General features: G+C 41.2%; 1 protein-coding gene across 1 annotated transcript in view; it reads left to right on the top strand.

The window, feature by feature from the left end:
• The window catches only part of PKHD1 (PKHD1 ciliary IPT domain containing fibrocystin/polyductin), a 414,564-nt gene that overhangs the window by 143,286 nt on the left and 252,064 nt on the right, over positions 1–19,214 (top strand). Inside the window, exon 37 of the mRNA XM_045543725.1 lies at positions 9,395–9,607. Within this exon, the coding sequence (XP_045399681.1) occupies positions 9,395–9,607 (213 nt within the window). The remainder of the gene's footprint in view (positions 1–9,394; positions 9,608–19,214) is intronic.

Below are 19,214 nucleotides of genomic sequence, written 5' to 3'. Positions count from 1 at the left end.
TACTGCCCAGTCTCATTTGTTCATTAATGATTCCTAGATCCTATTTATCCAGACTGGGAATGGAGCTGGAAATGTGGAATACTTTCGTATTTGGGATTCATGTGCAGATAATAATACTTTAGAGACCGAGCATTTCATTGCTACTGTTTCTATGTAATATTCCTGGGGTCAGGTAAAGGCAGGAGGTACTGTACTCTTGTTTTTTAAATTAATGAATACCATAAGAAAGCAACTATTATATTTCATTTCTAATATTATTTAATATTATGTTATAGCCAAATCACGTTTGTAATATTCAGAGAATAATCATGTTTAGAATCTTTTGAAAAAACAGATTGCTCAGAGAAGTGTATTAAATTACAGGCTGGTCAAAAATGTGATTGGCTCAGTGCTCATTGAACTTGGATGAAGAGAAAAGGGAGGATTATTTGAATTCACTTGGTAGCTAGGGAGATTTTTACATGCTTGGTACAAACCTTGGGGAAAAGACAGTTTTTTGGTTTTGTCTTTTCTGTTTCTCCTTAGAAATAGCTTCCTACCTGAAGTCTTAAGTGACTTTTTAGAGGGCCTTGAGCACTTAAATGCCAGAAACTGTGTCGGTAAAAGGAAGTAATGGCTTTCTGGAGGTAGAAAGGCAATCGAGGTTTAGTTATTAATAGGTAGCAATTGAAAACAGCAGCTTTAGTTACAAAGGCATGTATTTATATCTCAGTGTTTGAGTTCTTTTCAACATTTCTATATAGTTTCTTTTTCACAGAAAAGTTTGTACTTTATAATCTGTATAGAGTTAATTCGGTTATAATGTTAACTGAATGAGTTTTTTTATTTTGTAGAAAAAGTAAAAGGCTGAGTCATAACCTTTTTCTTCTCTCTCAGTCATCTGTAAAGTGGGCCAGTTCCTTAAAACCAGGGTGTTTCCATTTATCTGGAGCAATTCAACTTCCCTGTGACCTTCTGGAAGTGGAGACTAATTTTTACATTTTTATTTCAGCTCTTAGCAGAGGGGCTAGAAAAGAACAGTAAATGTGAAACGAGAAAGGGAATTAATCTATAATTCCAGGCTCGTATTTCACAGCTTGTTTCAGATGATAGCAATCATCACAAGCCTATGGACACCTTCAGCAATCACTCACTTTTCCTAGAGTAGCGGTTCTCAAAGTGTGGTCCCCAATCGGCAGCATCCACATCACCTGGAAACTTGCATGAACTACAAATTTTTGGACCCCATAAAAAACCTACTCTGGGAGTGAGGCCCACCAATCTGTGTTTTGAAGATTTCCTGGGGATTCTGATGCATGCTTAAGTTTGAGAACTACTAGCCTAAAACAATAAAGGGAACCCTGTAGAACTGTCAGGACTGGGAGTCAATTAACCTTGCCCAGCTACTCTTTTCCCAAAGGCTATGCCACCCTTTGCGAAGAACAGTGGAAACTTGGCTGGCCACGTTGAATAGGCTTATCCTAAGCATAGCATTTTTAGTTGGATGCAGTTCTCCATCCTGCCAGGGAAGTCTGGTCTGATGAAAACTGTTTCTCCCAAATGCTATTGTTTGTGGCTCTGAGTCAGTGATTTTATTTCAGATATGTTTTTTTTTTCCCTCTACATTGCCCGTTTGACTGCAGTACCAGGCTAATTAAGGAATTAGTATGTGGCATTCAGTCTGGGGAGGTATACGATTTTTTTCTTGAGTCCTGTGGAGGTTTCTGCAAACACTTTCTAGTTCATATTTTCTTTTTTTAATCAGGCAGAGACATTACAATCAAAATACTGTTAAAGTGATTCTGGCAAGTATTGCAATAAGCATGTTTTTTAATTAAGGGAAGAACAGGGGGATGCATAAGCAGTATCAGCTAAAGGGGAAAATTTTGTCCAATATCTATTTTAATTGAAATTAGAAAAAAATGGGAAAAACAGCGGCGGCAGCCTCTGCCTCTGCGTGTGTGGCTCCATCCCAGGTTGCTAAGTTTAGGTGTTCTGTGCTTGATTAATTAGTAGCCAGCCAGAGAGTCCATTCCCTTTGCCCCCAATCCTTAAAGCCTGATTTATGCCTTACATCCCCCATGAATATGTGAGGGCTCAGGCCTCTATTTCCTGAGCTGCTAGTGGATAGGATTATGGAGCGTGGACTAAGCTCTTGGGGGCTCTCGTTTGCCAGCCAAATTGATTTTCCGCCTCTCTGGCCAGGGACAAGCCCACCTCGAAGGCTTCCCAGGCTCTGCTCCAGTGGATCAGACACAAGTCTAATCCGGATCTTGCCAACAAAGGAAGCTGTGTGCATCCCCATCACTATGCAGGCTTTGGGCTGTGGCTGCCTTCTCTAAATGCTACTTTTCTCTTCCTCACCTCCTCCTGGCTCCCACATCCCAAGCAGCACAGTGCAGTGGGGTACGGCAGTGTACCCCAGCTCTGCCCAGATCCCTCAGCCAGCTCTCCTTGCCAAGGCAGAGCAGTGTCTGTGCATCCCGAATGGATGATCATCTGTCATTCTCCAGGGGAAGGGAATTCCACAGGCTCCCTTGACTATCCATTTGACTATTTAACAACTGAAAGGTAACGAGATATAGACTGCTAGACTTTTTAAGAAAGAAAGCTTATCCATGTAGATAAATAAATTGGATTGTTTACATCTTAAAATTTAGGTATTTCAAGCTTTGAATAAATGAATTATCTAGTTTGGTGATTCATATTGATCTAATGAACTTGGTCTTTAGATCTCTCCCTGAGCCTTGCCTCCCATCGCCTCTCACTTTCCTGCTGCTGGAAGATGGAATCACTCTCCCTTGGTTCATTTTACCACCTGACATTCATGTCTAATCTAGCACTATCTGGCTCTGTGGCCTTTCTCCCCTGATCCTCCTAAAAATGACATTAAGGGTTTGACACACTCACCTACCAGTTTCACAGTTCTTAAAGCTCTTCCTAGAGCTGTGTCTCTGCCCCCTTCTGATTCTTCTCCTAATTCACCTAATTTTTGACTCACTCTCAAGAATCTTGCTATTTCCTGTCCTAACTTTAGCCTTTAAATGTTGATGTTTGATAGTTTTTCCCCCCTTATCTTTCTTCTGTTCTCACTTTACATGTCTTCCCTAGGAGACCTCATTTACTTCCATAATCTCAACTCCTATTTATTCAGCAAATATTTAGTGATCACTTACAACCTTCCCCATGTGCCAGGCACTGTTCTAGGCAGAGGGATGATGGCTGTGAACAAAATAGACCAAAATCTTACTCTTGTGGGGAAGAGTACATCTTCCCTTACATCTATAAGGGAAACAGTCAATAAGCAAAATAAGTAAGCAAATTATATGTTTTGGTTAGATTTGCTTAGTACTATGGAGAAAAATGCAGCAGGAGAGGTGGGTAGGGAATACACATTTGGTGGGGGGCTTGGAGAGATTTGCACACAGTGAGGGAAAAGGCTGTGAGGCAGGGGGGCAGGTAGGTCAGGGTGGCAGGGGTATTGTGAACAAGGGAGAGAGCAGAGGGACATAGGGCCAGAGTGAACTAACGCTGTAGGGTTTGGTTGGCTTTGACCCTGTGATGGGAGCCATTGGAGAATTTTGAGCAGAGAGGTGACATGATATAGTTTACATTAAAAATGACAACAATAACAGCACTGGGTGTTGTTTTGAGAATTTACCCTGGGGTAGGGGATAAGGGCAGATGCAGGGAGGTGAGTTAAGAAGCTGTTGCGATAATCCAGGAGTGAGATGAGAGTGACTTAGGCCCCAGAAGTATATGTGGAAGTGGTGAGAAGTGGTTAGATCATGGGGATATTTTGAAGGTGGAATGCATAACATTTCTTGAAGGCTTGGTTGTGGGTTGAGAGAGAGTGAAAGTTGACTCCATGGTTTTCAGACGGAGCAACTGGAAGGATGGAGTTACCATTCATGGAGATGGGAAGTACTGGGGAACTGTCTGTGGGGCAAGATGAGGAGTTCATTTTTGGGATATGCATAGTTGAGAAGTTATGAGACACCCAAGTAGAGATGTTGAGTGGGCAATTGTGTAAATAGGTCTTCAGCAGAAGGCAGAGGTCAGGCTTGGAGATATGAATTTGAAAGTCATCAGCAGTTAGCATATGATGGTGTTTAAAATCTTAAGATTGGACCACCAAGGCCATGTACATAGACTGATAAGAAAAGTGATCAGAGGACTGAGTCTTGGACTGATAAGAAAAGTGATCAGAGGACTGAGTCTTGGGACACACCAAGTGCCAGTGGTTGGGATGACCAGGAAGAAGCAGTGGAAGAGGCTAAAAAGGGGATGCCTAAGAGGCAGGAGGAAAATCAGGAGGACACAGTGATGGGCAAGTGAGGGGAAGGAGTTTCAGGGAAGGAGTGACTAAGTGTGTTAAATGCTGCTGATCACTCAGGAGAGATGAGAACGGGGCACTAAGCCTTGGATTTACAAATATGGTTGCTATTTACGACCGGGAGCACTTTTGTCAGAGTGGTCAGGCAAAGACCTTTCCTGGGGAGGGGAAGAATTGAAGATAGTGGGCATAGCTAGCTCTTTTGAAGACTGCTATTATATAGTAAAATATTTATACTCTAATTTTTTTCTATAAGGGGGAAAATAGAACTCTGTATTTGTTTTCTTAAAAAAAAAACAGAACAAATTATTTTGTGGTTATTACAGAGGATGACTAATTGTAGGGTTAGCCAAAAGCAGATTTTGATGTACCTTGCAAGCATTAGCTAGTTGCTAAAAGTCTCTTTTACTTCCCTTTAAATGAAATAAAAGAGATGTTTAATGGAAAGAAGTGATTACATGTAAAAAGTTGTGTTCATTTATTTATTTTAGAGGGAAGTAACAATAGTGATGGTTGATTGATTTTTATAAAATTACCCAAGGTTACTTCTGGGACATAGTCAGCTTTCATGAAAGTCATAACAAGCAATTTAAGGGTCACAGCCAAAGGCTAATTCCAGCCCTGCTCTTTATTTCAATGTTCAGAAATGGGGTCGAGCTCTGTAAAGCGGAGAATAAAGTCCTCCCACTGTCCTCCCATAGTCAAGTAACTGTCTTTTAGGGCAGCCCACTGTATATTTATTTTAAGCTAATAAAGTGTGAGGATGAAAATCTTTGGACCTTGGTACAGAGATAGATTAAGTGTGAACTTGACATCCTTTCACACGAAGAAGCTTTCACTTTGGTTATCTAATTATTTCAGGCAAAAATAGCTGAATTCCTCATCAAACTCTCTTCTTAATGTACTTAGATTTCCTTATATTTGCTACTGATAAAATAGAGGGGAATGGTTTTTAGCAGGGGTCAGTGATGTTCATATTAATTAATTAGTCATGTTTGTAGCACTCTCAACAACACAAATAATTCATTTTCTTTGGGTTGAGTTTTTCTCCCTTCATTAACGTCATTATTAGCTCTTGTCAGTAAATGATGTTTCAAAATTCCTACCAATTTGTTTCAGTGTATTTAATATTTTGCTTAATGGTAAAAGGGACAAGGTTTATATATGTACCCACTAATCCTTGTAATCTGCTTCAAATCTTTTTTGGAATGAGGCAAGGTATATCTCCTTTAACAAAATTAAAATAAATCATATATAAACAAGCCATAGGCAAACTTACTTAGGTTAACCCGTTTTTCTTTAAATATAACTGTGCAAATAACTCTAATTAATTGAAAGCTACCAGGGAAGGTTTGTGGAAATGGATAGAATATGAGCTTTTCAGCCGGGTGGTCCTGGGTTCTAATGCTTGGCTCTGCCTGTTCTGGTCTAGAAGAGATATGAGCTTCTCCTAACCACATTGTTCTCTGTGAAATATAGAATGTGATATTGACCTCGTAGACTGGTTTTGAAGGTCATTTTAGATAATATATCTAAATAGTTTGGCAAGGTAGGTAATTAATAAGTGTTAGCTCCCTTCTTTTCCCTGGAAGTCTTACTTGAATTCCTGACTGTGCATATAATATGTTTCTCAAGTGAAATTCAGCATTTACTGCAGCACAGGTGGTGTCAGGAAAGCATAAACTTTGTGTCTCCATGAGTGCCAAATGCACATCTGACTGCATTCTAAAAGATGCAGATGTCAAATGTTCTAGAGTTGGAAGGAGACTCACTGAATGCACGATTCTACCCTCTACTTTACCTGTGAGAAAACAGACCACTCCTAGGCACTGAGTAGGACAGATCTGGGAATTGAGTAATCTGAGGCCCAGCAATTTTATGGGACTTACTGAGGGTCATTCAGAGGCCAATAGCAGAATGAGGACAGGAACCCCAATTTTGTTCACTGCCTTTACCACTTACTCATCAAGGGCAGTTCAGATTTCCTGACTACATATAATGCAGGAGTCCTATTATGCAAACCCTTGGTCTACCTGTTGAACGTAATTAGTTAGAACATCAATGATGTATGGCTGTGAGTGAAAAAGTTTTAGTTAACGTAAAATTTGACCTGTAGTACAGGTCACGTTTCTTCCTTATTGTTCACAGTGGGATTCACGATTATTACTGCATTTGTATGTGTAATGATGATGGAAGGAAAAATTGAAGTCAAAATTGCTAGTGGGTCCTTTGGATGTCTGGTGAGCAGAGTGGTACAGCTTTGGCATTGACCTTTAGATCACCAAGGAGAGTCTCTTGCTTCTTGGATCGTTTTACCTCAGGGTATGATTTATACAACACACTTCAAAAGGACAGTCAGGACTAGCACTAGTAGGATGCTGGGATGCAGATGGTCTAGCGGTGCTCAAGTGATGGGGCAGCTGTAGGAACTGAGCAGGTCGTAGTGAAAATGGAGGAAGTGAAGATGGTGAGAGTGATGACAGCAGCAGAGACCATTGCATTAAGTGTCAACTTGGGGTCTGCAAGCGTTATTGCAATAAATTTCACATACTTCTCTGAGGGAGGAGCTCTTACCATGCCCATTTTCCAGTTAGAGCAACTGGATTCCCAGGCGGGGTGTGCCATTCTCTATTGCTGCTGAAAGGAAAGGGTGCCTTAAGGGGTCTGGTCTGGGTAAACATCTCATGACTGTGACTGGTGGTGTGTAGCTTGGGTGTTAGAATTGAAGACTAGAAGGTTTGATGAGGAGAGCTGAGAAAAGCTGAAGAGAAGTTCTAAAAGGTCAGGGAAGAAGTGGGCCTCCACATTTGAAGAGTGAATCAAATATTTATTGATCACTATCTTTGAACTGAGATGGAGGTGAACAATGATGACTAAAGGCATCTCAGCCTTTTTCTTCTCTCCCTCTCATTCCTGCAGAGTGTGTTTAACTATTTCCAGGTGTGATTTTTGGAAAGCAATACCAATTCAACTCAATAGTTTGGCACACTAGATTTAGGACTAAATTTAGCAGGTGAAGTCTTTACTCTTCACTGCCCCTCACCAAGACCCTCCTTTTTACAGTAGAATCTGCCTTTTGAGCCATTTCTGACACCTTGCTCTTTCTACATCCTTTGCCTACCTTTAGCTCATAGAGGCAATGTATGAGCTAATAAATTATATATGATAATAACATCCTTTCTGAGAAAAGGCGAGAGTGTGTATGCGTGTGTGTGTATGTATATAAGAAAATTCAAGTACTTAAATCAGATTATCTAAAAAGATACAGCCATTTATCCATTCACTCAATAATTATATATTGAATGCCAACTGCCTACCAGTCACTGTTCTAGACACCAAGAATTTAGGAGTGAACAAAACAGATAATTGTTCTCTGCTATTGTGGGGAGAGGGCAGAAGATAAACATGTAAATATATATTATAATATGTCTGATGTCAAGTATTGTGAAGAAAAAGATATTTAGGTGAGGGGCAAGGGCATGCTGTTTTATACAGACTGGGGAGGGAAGGCGTCAGTGGGAAGTTAACATTGGAATAGAAACAAGGAGGAGTGAGTCAGGTGGATTTGGTGTCTGACAGAAGAACATTCCAGGCGAAGGAAGAGCATATGCACAAGTCCCAAGGCCTGTTTGAGAACCAGCAAGCAGGCCAGTGTGTTTGGAGCACATGAATGAACGGGAGCTTTAAAACATGATGTTGGAGAGGAGTTGGAGATGGGGTAGCAATTCATTAGGGGCCTTTTGTAGCCCAATATAAAGACTTTGACTTGTATTCTGAGTGAGATGGGAAAGTATGGTTGGGTTTAGAAAAGAGGACCTCTGGTGTTTCCAATATAAAGTCACAACTGTGACCACTTTGTTGCAGGATTAGAAGAGTCTAGTCCAGTGCTTTTGCAAACCACTTGCAAGAGGGAGATGGATTTAATAGCTGATTCGGGTTAAAGTGTTTATTTACATGAGTTGCGTTAATTATTTTGACATTATTGAGAAAATTCTGTGTGAAATGTAAATATTCTAAATCTTTTAAAAGAAAGGTATTGTAAAGATGAAAGTATCTTTTTAATATTTCAATTATTTGATCTCACAATATCATGCATGTAATGTTATTATAAATTAATATTCCTATGTTACAGAAAATTTGGACATCAGAGTAAAATGGTATCTGTATCAGTTAAAGTTATTTGGTTGTCCTTAACAGAAGCCAACTTTTCTTTAGAAAAGGAAATATATTGGGAAGTTATTGGGTAGCTTACTAATCAATGGAAATCAGTCTGGAAAATCAGACACAGAAATACATAGGAATCAAGGCATTTGTTGGGGGAGATTGGCAGGTGAGGGTCTCGGAAGCAGGAACTCTGCTCAGGCTCCTTAGAATGCCCCCACTGGAATTAAAGAAATATGAACATTTCCTCTCTTCTCTTCCCTTTTGCTCCACATTCCTTTTGAAGCCCAAGTGTGTGACTTTAGCTACGGTAGGAGAAGATGTCTTGATTGACAGTCCCACTTAGCTTATTCAATAGGGCAGAGAAACTGCTCCAGGAAATTAGGGTCTATTATCAAGAGAACGTATAATGGACACTGGTTAGTTAAAATGCTACAAATGCCATGATGTTAGCCCTAATTGAACTTCCCCTATAATTCTTATAATTTTGGCACATTTTTTCCTATCTCTATTTCTTGTACATTTCCTAGTTTTTTTAAACTTAATCTTATAAGCTAATTTTATCTGTTGCTAAATGATAAAGTTAGTGGCCTTCTCATCCCTTGTTTAACCAGTCCTAAATTGCTGGACATTTAAATCATTGTCATAGAAAATATTATTATAAATAAAGCTGCAGAGAATAGTACTAGTACTAGTACTAGTAATAGCTAAGCTAGCTTAGTAATATAGTGCTTCTGTTCCTGGGTGTCTGAGCTACCCTATTATGCTTCTAGAAGAGAGGATGAGGTAAAAATAAGTCTAAATTCCGGCAGAAGTATTAAATGTATAAATGAAGGGGCTTTTATCAGACATGGGAACTGTCAAAACAGGGTGAGCCTTGTCCTCCCAGGGACTGACAATTTTTTCTCTGTCCATTAGGGGGCAAGCTGGTTTTCATGGCTCCGGGACCCATCGAGCTCAGGGCCCATGCTATCCTTGTTTCTGACGGTGGAGAGCTCCGAATTGGATCTGAGGACAAGCCCTTCCAAGGCAAAGCTCAGATCAAACTCCATGGGAGTTCCCACTCGACCTCCTTCTTTCCCTACGGAGTCAAGTTCCTGGCTGTGAGGAATGGAACTCTTTCCCTGCATGGTGAGTGAGGCAGTTGACCACAGGAAGTGAAGTAGGGCTGTGTCTAGCGAATGTGGGCAATGGAAAAATGATAAAACTATTTAAAAATCTTTGGCTATTAGTTGCTGAGGCAACAAGGTCAATTAGAGCATGGCACTATTTCCTTAAATAACAAATAAAATTGTTATGATTCCTGTGGCAGTGTATACTGCAGTTCCAAGTATTTGCTACTCTTCCTGTGAGAGGATTATGCACACCTCCACCCACTGTCAGGTGACTTTCAGTGCCTGCCTGGGGGTGGGCCATACTTCCCTGCCCCGCTGAGTGGGCTACATGGACTTGCTTTGGTCAGTGGAATGTGAACAGAAATGGTACACTGCATAGCCAAGCTGTCATGATGCTTTAGCCATTTTTCTCTTTTCCCTCCACTCAAGAACAGCCTGTCCCAGGTGGGGACAGTACCTTCAGCTTGGGAACCTGCATGGAGTTGACAGGGGCAGTGCTGCAGCTGACCTGCTGCTATCATGTATGTGAGTGAGGAATGAACCTTGGTTGTTGTAAGCCACTGAGATTTGCATTTGTAACGCAGCATAACCTAGTGAAAACTGATGGATACAATTAGCTAGCACATACTGATGTCTCTCAACATGTAATAGCCCAGGATCCCAAACCAAACAGAGACAACTTCATTTTGTTGTTGTTGTTGAACCCCTTCCCTTCCCTCTTCCCTGTCCTCCCCATGAATAGGGTTTAATTACGGTTCTGCTTAGAATCCTCTTACAGATGGGTTGGGTGTTTAAGGATTCCTAGGAGATTAGGCTACAGTGTGTTTCTGCTCCAACTCTATTTGCCTTTTGCTGATGTAATTCTCCTTTGCAAAATGGACATTTTTTTCCCCCTTGAGATTTAGGATAATTTTTAGTATCAACTGGAAAATATAAGTACAAAATAATGAATGTTAAATATGTTTCAGTGGCTACTTGAATACTTTTGGTTGCATAGCATGAGCTAGAGGCAGATCAAAAGTGTGGGCTCCAGATAGTGACTCAGTCTCCACAAAACATACTGCCGTTGGCATTTCTATATTGGCATGGCAAAATAAAACCCACTTATCTTAGAATAATTGTTCTAGACATGGGCATGAAGCTGTGCCAAAGTGTCTGCCATTTTTTTCTCTGTCCAGGCTCTATCTATTACAGACCATGGGCCTCAGTGATAGTCTACCAAAAAGCACTCTCCTGCCTCTTCAGGCTTTCTGTGGGAGGAAGCGAGATCTTTTCTTCAAGCATTTATTAAGTGTTGACTCTGGGCTAGCCAGTGTGCTAGACAGTGGGGATCAAATTGTGTAAGGTTTGAGAGACCCGTAACTATCTAGACAGAAATTCAAAATGCCTATTATATTGATTATTATGATCTACTTCCAAGGAGCTCTTTTTCCCTCCTGTCTTCATCAGCAAGCACCTACACTGATTTTATAGCCCAGGATGTATTTGCACATCAGCCACGATCTTCAAATGTTTGTTTGTTCTAGTTTAACGGCCACTTAGGCCACCAGCCAACCCAGTGTGCTGCTACGCACCACGGGAAAAACACAACTGGAGCACGAGAGGGCATAGATCAGTGTTTCAGCCAGCCCACGGACCACCCAAGGACCCTGAGGCTTAACAGGCGTCCTCAGATTTGAGAGCCACTGTCCTGTACGATGCAGATGGCACAACTCTTACTAGAAATTGGAATTCAAACGAGGAAAAATGGAGTCTCCTAATTCTTTCCCTCTGCCTCTTTCATTTCCAGCTCTTCTCACCCTCATGCTCCATGATGGAGAATCAGTGAAAGAGTTCATAAATATACCTTTATGTGCCTCTATTTTAAATGTCTACTGTGCTTGTAAGCCTTTGTGGTTAAGCAAATGTCCAGTTAAGAAAGTTCCAGTGCCGTTGCTTACAGTCAATATGGGGCGATTAAAACACAGCAGATGCTTCTAAGATGTTTTAATAATTCTGGAAATTAAAAAAAAAAGTTGCCACTCTAGCCGTGTGATGTTACTGGGTACTGAAAGTGAGACCTCCTCTCCCTCTGGTTCCCTTGTTTCCATCTTCGCCCTCCTCTTCCTCCTCTCTCCCTTCCCCTTTCCATCTTTATCCTGCTTCTCCCTCTTCTTCCTCTCCCCTGACCTATCCTGTACTCCCAGATTATTTGTCTTCAACAACCTAAATCCATTCCCTGCAGCCCTGCCAGCATAGGAGTGCCTGGGGTCTCATAGGAACCACAGAGCTTGCATGTTGAACCCAGGCAAAATCAAGCCCTTTTCTCTCTGATGTGATGTTGCTGCATCTCATTCACTTGAAAGAAATATGTAGAAAGGAGCTTAGCCATTTGGTGAGAGGAATTCCCTTCCTGATGTATCTGTCAGAGAAGCGCAGTCCCACGTGCAGCTCATCAATCCTCTCCTCTTCCCTCTCCCTCACCACCTGAGGTCTCAAACAGATGTCCCCTCTGGCGTGGTGGTAGATCATGGTTAAAATCGTTACATAATTTCACTGGCCTTTTCTCAGGGCCAAAGGTGGGTCTGGTGACACTGGGGCTTTAGGGGAAGACTAATTTTCTTTTGCTGTCAAATATGCAAAACAGTGAGCAACTTGATTCACTGCCCTGCACCCAGAAAGTCCCTAATGACCCAGCATTTACTTGGCTTCCCAGGATGTGAGGAGATTCACCAAGTTTGGCACACAGAAGACTCTTCTTGGGGAGATTTTTAAAATCTAGATTTTCAGGCCCAGGAATGTGCATTTCAATGGTTTGACGCACTTGGAGATACACTGATTTTAATGGTTAATAGTTTGGGAATCAATAATGGATCCAGTTCTACCGCTTATCAGCTATGACCTTGGAGAAATTATTCTCTATAAAACCAGAAAAACATTGTCCCCATCTCATAACTTGTTCGTGGAGTGCTCCAGCGTATCAGGCACACAACAGCACGTGAGCAGTGTTAGTTATTGCTCATTTGATTATAATATTTTTCTTTTTCCAAAAGCACTGGGCATCCAGCACTGATTTTCTCATATTTTCTTTCAGGGGTGAGAAAATGTGGGGAGTGGTGGTCGTGGGAGGCTTCCGTTTCAAAATCTCGCATGAGGCCAACTCTGCCTAGAGATTTTTCTCCTTGTTAAATTTTCTCGTCTATCTCTTTTCATCAAAGTAAAAGTGGAGTTTTACCTTTGGAGATCGTGAGGTAGCAACATTCCCAGGCACCTTCTGTTCTGTTTCCACTCCCCAGTGAACACCTTTAGATTTTAATCTCTGGTGGTGCAGCTGCTTCCTAGCAGTGGGTGACCACCGTTCTGGGCGTGGTCACAATAAAGCCTTCTTGGAAACTATTTGCATGGGCCCCCATAGCCAGAAGAAGGGCACTGCCCAGCAAGCGAGGCTCTTGGCAGGCATTTGGTTCCCGATATCTGGCAGTCAGTGGACTGATGGATTCTATTTTAACTCCTGCTGGGATCACATAGAATCACAGGAATGGGGCTGCTTGTCAGTCCTGTTGCTTTCCCCACCTTGTCCCTCCCACCCCCTTCTTCCTTATCATTATCACCTTTGGCAACCCCTCTGCTCCAGCTGATTTTTATCATAGATTAAAATCACTAAGCAAACAGGCTTTGCTGTTCAGCTGTCAGGAGGAAAGATGGAGTCGGAGTTGAAAGCATGTTTCCTGTTTTTTTTTTAATGTAGAAAAACTGTCACCCGCTCAGACACTCACACACACACACCTGCATGTACACACACCCACACACGGCTCTGTCTTTCTTTTTCTGTCTGTTTGGGAGTAGGTAGGGAGAGGGCATGTTCTGAATCTCAGGTATCGTTCAGATTGTTTAGGAAGTTCTGCAGGCTGCTCACTTTGATATGTTAATATGACTAAAGGGTCGGGGGATTCCTCCAGAGTGGTGGTCCGGAGTTTGGGTGATTGTAGTCAATAAGGAAATTTCACTCTCGCCTTTTGCCTTCTCCACCCTGTCTGCCAGTCTGGGTTCACCACTCCAAACTGAGTGCCCATCACTTGTCACTCTTCAAGGGGGCCGCTGTCAGCCTGGGCAACTTGAATTTTTGACAATGTAATTATGGCTCTTGCTTCCACAGTGGGAGTCTGAGCAGGATGGTGGGGCTTTTATTGATTGTTCAGCAGGGAAATTTATCAATGTCTCTCACTTCATTTCCAGTTCCTCCCTGAGAAATTTGGCTGACAGTTTCTTAGGAAAAAAAACAGTCTTATGGCCTTGACTGGACTTCTGTTTTTGTCCTTTTCAAGAAATTACAAGATAGCAGCATTAAATATAAATGGAAATTTCTGAGAAAAACTAATTTGTGGGGCATGATTGAAGAAAACGCTGGTGCAATTGTGGCGAACATAAGAATTTCGTAGAAATAAATAAGAAAAAAGTGGTCTAAATAAGCAAGTTTAGATATGGTATTCCTTCTAAAAGTACCAAGTATCTGTATTTAAATTCCATGCTTTTTACTGGTCCTGTGTTATGTGTATTATTGTTATGGTTGTTAAAGAGTATCAGGCTGGCTTTAAGCATGGTCTAGTGCATGTGGAGCAGTTTTGTGTTCAGAAGTGTGTTCATGGGCAGTGGTTTTTGTATTGTGCTCCTCAAAATCCAAATGTTTCCTGGAGGGGCTTCAGGCATTCCACGAACAATGGAATATTGGGGGGTTCAGGAGTAAAGGCTTAAATTGCTCAAGTAAATTGATTCATTGCTTTTATTTCTATTGCATATTTGTGTTCTAAGTAATATTTCATTAGAAGAAAGAGTTCCACTGCTAGAATTGTGATTTAAAAAACTCCACTAGGTCATTCTTTTAACCAAGGCATGTAGAGCCTTTTGAGGAGTCCGGGGCCTCTCTTTGCATGATTACTGTTGCCCCAAGACTGATTTAGCTCTGGGACATTTTCTACAAAGTCTTTTCTTTGATGTAGGATGAAACTTTCTAGAGTCCATTTTCATTTCATGACAGCTCCTCTTTATCCAAAAATGTGTATTTAGATCTCTGCTCTTTTGTCACCGGATCGATCATTTCCAATTCTGTCTCTTCTCCATCTGTAATGTCTCCTCTTGCCCTGCCTTCCCTATTTCTCCTAGTCCATGACTCCTCCCTTTTGTTCTGTCTCCCATTCTCTTGGACTGGAAGACAAACCAGAGCTGTGACATGGCATTTTTGCATGTGGCTTTATTACTCCTAAATTGTTTGGTTTTGAGGGACAGGAGCCCAGTGCAAACAAACTTTGACAAAACTGAAGATGTATGACCTCTTATCATCAAACTGCAGGAGGTATAGGAAGACACTGACCTCGGATGTGAATGCCTCCAGGTGTCTGAATGTTCTCAGGATATACCTTCAGTCTCTCACTCTTGGATCTCTGTGTTTATTGGCTTCACTCTCTCCTGCTCCTTAATGACTTCTTCTGTAGGGTCATTGACATTTTCTGGTTTCATGTAGACTTCGATTTCCTACCACCAAAGAAAGGAGCTTTGTGTTCTTTTAAAGAAATAACCAGGGAGTGCCTCACAAAGTCCTGCTTGGTTTACCTAGCAGACTAAGGACTACACTTGGTGTGTGTGTATGTGTATGTTTGTGTGTTTGCATGAGCCTGTGTTTTGGGAAGCTGTTCACCAAAAGAAAAGGTGGTAGGCAGTCCCATAGAGGAATGTTGCCAGACACACACAAAACCATGGGTGTCCTCTAAGCTAGACTTCTGCTTCAGTCTGTGAAATCTCAAAATGTCTGAAACTCACCAGCAGAAACATTCAAATATAGTATACTATTTACTAGAAACTTGATGTGTACAGTTAACATCAGTTATCACTTAGGCTGCATTTAGGCTGAATAAAACAAATGTTCAAGATCAGGCACACAAAAATACTCATCAAGTTCCTACTACAGAGCTTAGGGTGTAGAAGTTCCCATCCAATAGCAGAAGTTAAAACAAATATTGTTGAAAACTTTTGCTGTGACTAAACCCAGAATTTTAAATTTCAATGTTACTGAAAATTTTATAAGTGTTATTTATTCCAGGTTCTTATGAAATATAATTTTCTAGCAGATGTTATAGTTTTTTTCTTCCTCCTTTCCAGAGATCTTGGATTTCCTCAATATTGAAGCGGTTCTCTGCCTTCTCCTAGCATTTACTACCACAAAACAGTACCTGGGAATTCATGGGAAATGTGAGCTGGTGTGGTGTGTAAATTTGCCACAGGGCTATGCAAACAGAATTACATTTTTTAGGGATGTTTGTGAGATGCAAACTTTCCAGACAGAGGTCTAGCTCAGGAAAGACTTTGTTTTTCTCTAGTAACTGTCATCACCTATTCTGATGGATCTTTTTCCCTGTCCTTTAACAACACCTGTGTGCCACAGCTTTCCAGTTGATTTCAGATATTAAAAAGGCCAGTCCTGATGAGTCCAGAACTTCAGTCTCCTATTCGTTCAGTGTTCCTTTTCTCTTCCTCAAAGCTCCATCTTGAGGCACCTGGAGAGGTAGGGTGTGCTTCTTCACTCATCCTCTCATCCTTCTTGTTTTATATTCTCTCAGCATTGGGGCACGTGGGCGAGGTAAGGCTTACTTAACTGTGCAGTTGTATCCTCTATTGGGTGTTGCTGCCTGTCTGGATAGTACTTGCTGTCTGAAGCTTCTCCCTCCTGAGATGCCTCCATGAGATCACTGGAGCCCTGTAGGGGGTCTTCCTGCTACATAGTTTTCCAGTGTGGAAGCCCTTCCTGGGTTTGCAGTCCCCTTAGCATCCACCTTGGGGTTGGTCTTGGGTGAATTACCAGAAAGTTGGTTCAAACCAAGCTACCTTCTCTGGCATCCAGTTATCCAGAGGAAACTTACAAATCCATCCACATTAAAAATGTTTTACTAATCACCCCTTTCTCTGCTCTGCTCTCTCTCTAATTTTTCCCCCTGCTTGGTTAAGTATGAGTAGCCCAGCAAAAAGGCTGCATATGCAGATATCCAACCTGGGAAAAAGAAGCCAGTCTCCGAATCTTACAGGAAACTCAAGATTGGTACTTAGGAAGTCCCCTTGTTTATACTCCTTAGGAAGGAGAGGAAAAGGTCAGCTCATCCAGGCTGATGACTCAGCCCCATCTCTGAGGATTTCTTTGAGTCTCATTTTTTTGTTGCTTATATAGCCTGGGGTGGGCTCTGTTCCAGGGACAGCTAAGACGGCAGAGTTCGATTAGCTTCCTTTTAGTAAGCCCCAAGGAGATGTCTGCTCCCTAACTGTTTATGGCTCCCTTACCCCATGGGATGCTTGTTCCATGTTAGATCCTCCTGGTAGGTTCTGGAGGGGCAGAAGTTCTGCTCAATGACCTGCTACGTGTACGAAAGGGCACTCTAAAGGAATGATGTTGATGTTGTTGTTTTGCTGTGTTATGTTCTGTTTTTATTTAGGGCTCTGTTTACTCTTCTTATGTATTTAGGCAGTAAGATTAAATAAAGGGGAAGAATGGAAGAAGGAGGATAGGGAAAACTTAAAGCTTATTTGATGCTTTCTGTAACCTTAAATTTAAAGAAGCTTCAACATAGCATTGGGGTTCCGGTTAGCTGGCATGTGGTGGATTGTAATGATGCAGTGGAGTTAACACCAGTGAGCAAGGTTCTAGTGTGCGTGGGCCCCTCAGCGTGGTAGGACGGCCACTGCCTGGACGACTGCTTCTCCCTTCCGAGCAGAGGAAGACTGGTTCTTGGCTATTTATCATCCTAAATATAACCAACCCCACAAACAAGAAGTAAGGTGAAAATTTTCTCTATCCTGTTTTATTATATAATGCTTCAAAAAAAGTCCAGAATACACTGCACAACCATTCTATGCACAATGGCAGGAAATTCTGCTAAAATTTCATTGATCTGGTTAAGAGTAACCTTGGAAGGATCTATACAAAAAGGTTCCTTAAATTAATAGTATAAACCACACTTTAAGGAACTTGTTTAAACACATTTAAGTGAACATGCTGTTTTTAAGGTCTTTTAATTTTAGGTGTTTACATGTAAATGTATACTGCTAATTAGAAATGAGTTCTAGCTATTCAATAATCCAAGTACAGCGGGAACCCCACTTAGAAACACATTGTAAGGTACTTCAAGTTTCTATATATACTTGAAAGTGTTGGTATTAGTCAGGTCTTTTTTGGTTGCAAGTGACAGAAAGCCTATTCAAACAAAAAATAAGAACATTTATTGCCTCGCAGAACTGAAAAAATCTTGAGGCACAGCTGAGTCCAGGTGCTCCAGTGAAGTCATTAAGACTCTGTTTCTCTGCGACTCTTGATTATCTTCCCCCCAAGTTGGCTTCATTTTCAGTCAAACTCTCTGTTCCTGGAGGCAGACATGGGACCCTGTGGCTCCGGATGGAAGAGAATGCCTCTTCCCAATGGCGACTGGACTCCTGAGTGGATTTCAACATCCCCTCATCACCACTTCACAACCTCCTTCTGGCTGTTCCCCTTTAGCTTTTAACAGTAACTAATATATTGCATATGGTTTACTTATCATATTTATTGTACGTCATGAGGGCAGGGGTTTTCCTTTTTTTGTTTCCTAGAACAGTCTAAATTCATAGTTGGCTTTCAAGAAATATTTGTTGCTTGAATAACTGAGTGAAAAGGTTGAGCAAAAGCCTCAGGATTAACTTTGGTCCCATTCAAGTCAAAAGCTGTTTGTGCCACTGAACTAAGTACTGTGACCAGGCAGGTCTTATTGGCCAGGCTGTGAACAGCACCCAGAACTACAGGGTCTGAGAGGGAGACTGAGGGAGGATAGGTTTTTAAAATAAGAGATGTGTTATCCAACCAGAATAAAAGACAGATAAAAAATAACTTGTCCACTTTGTAAATATTTGACAATCTAACATTTTTAATACTCTTACTCATTTGGAATTGCAAATTAATAAGGTTTTACTGGATAGCCTACACAAACATATTTCACACTTGTTTAGTGTGGCTAGGAAAATATTCAACTAACTATTTCACAAAGCAAAACCGAAGCCCTAAACATAATTAATGAAAATTCAGGACTAAAAATATATAATGACACTGTGATATTTTCTAGGTTTGTTTATGTTTTGAAAATGTTATTAAAAAGGTGAAGTTGACTTTAAGATCCTTTTTAGTCTGAAGATCCAAGACTACGTGAATCTTGATCTTGACTGATTACTCTTTTGTAAAATTATGTACATATAAGTAAGGCAAAAGCATCAATATTGAGTATTAGGATTTGGTCCTAAGCCAAAAAAGGAACCACTAGCTAGCAAGGATGTATCACGTGACTAATTGTTCTTGTCTTAGTTATAAACGGGATGGACAACTAGCTTAAGACCACATACAAAATCGGAGATGTTATCACTTAAGGGAAGGAAAGTCCAGCACAGCCAGCCAGCCCCAGTGCTCAGGGGGAGAGCTTGTCGGGTCCACGGACTTCAGGCCTTTCTAGATTAGGAGGCAGATTTCAGGGAGCTACCTCCTGAACTCTTGCACTGTCCTTGTGAGGGAAGAAAGACTAAGAACAGAGACCTCCTCATTCTTTGACCTAGTGAATTTTTCATTCCCTAATGCTGTGCCAAGT

Source organism: Lemur catta, chromosome 2, assembly GCF_020740605.2.
Source record: "Lemur catta isolate mLemCat1 chromosome 2, mLemCat1.pri, whole genome shotgun sequence".
Taxonomy (NCBI): Eukaryota; Metazoa; Chordata; class Mammalia; order Primates; family Lemuridae; genus Lemur; species Lemur catta.
This window is presented reverse-complemented; position numbering and strand designations above follow the sequence as displayed.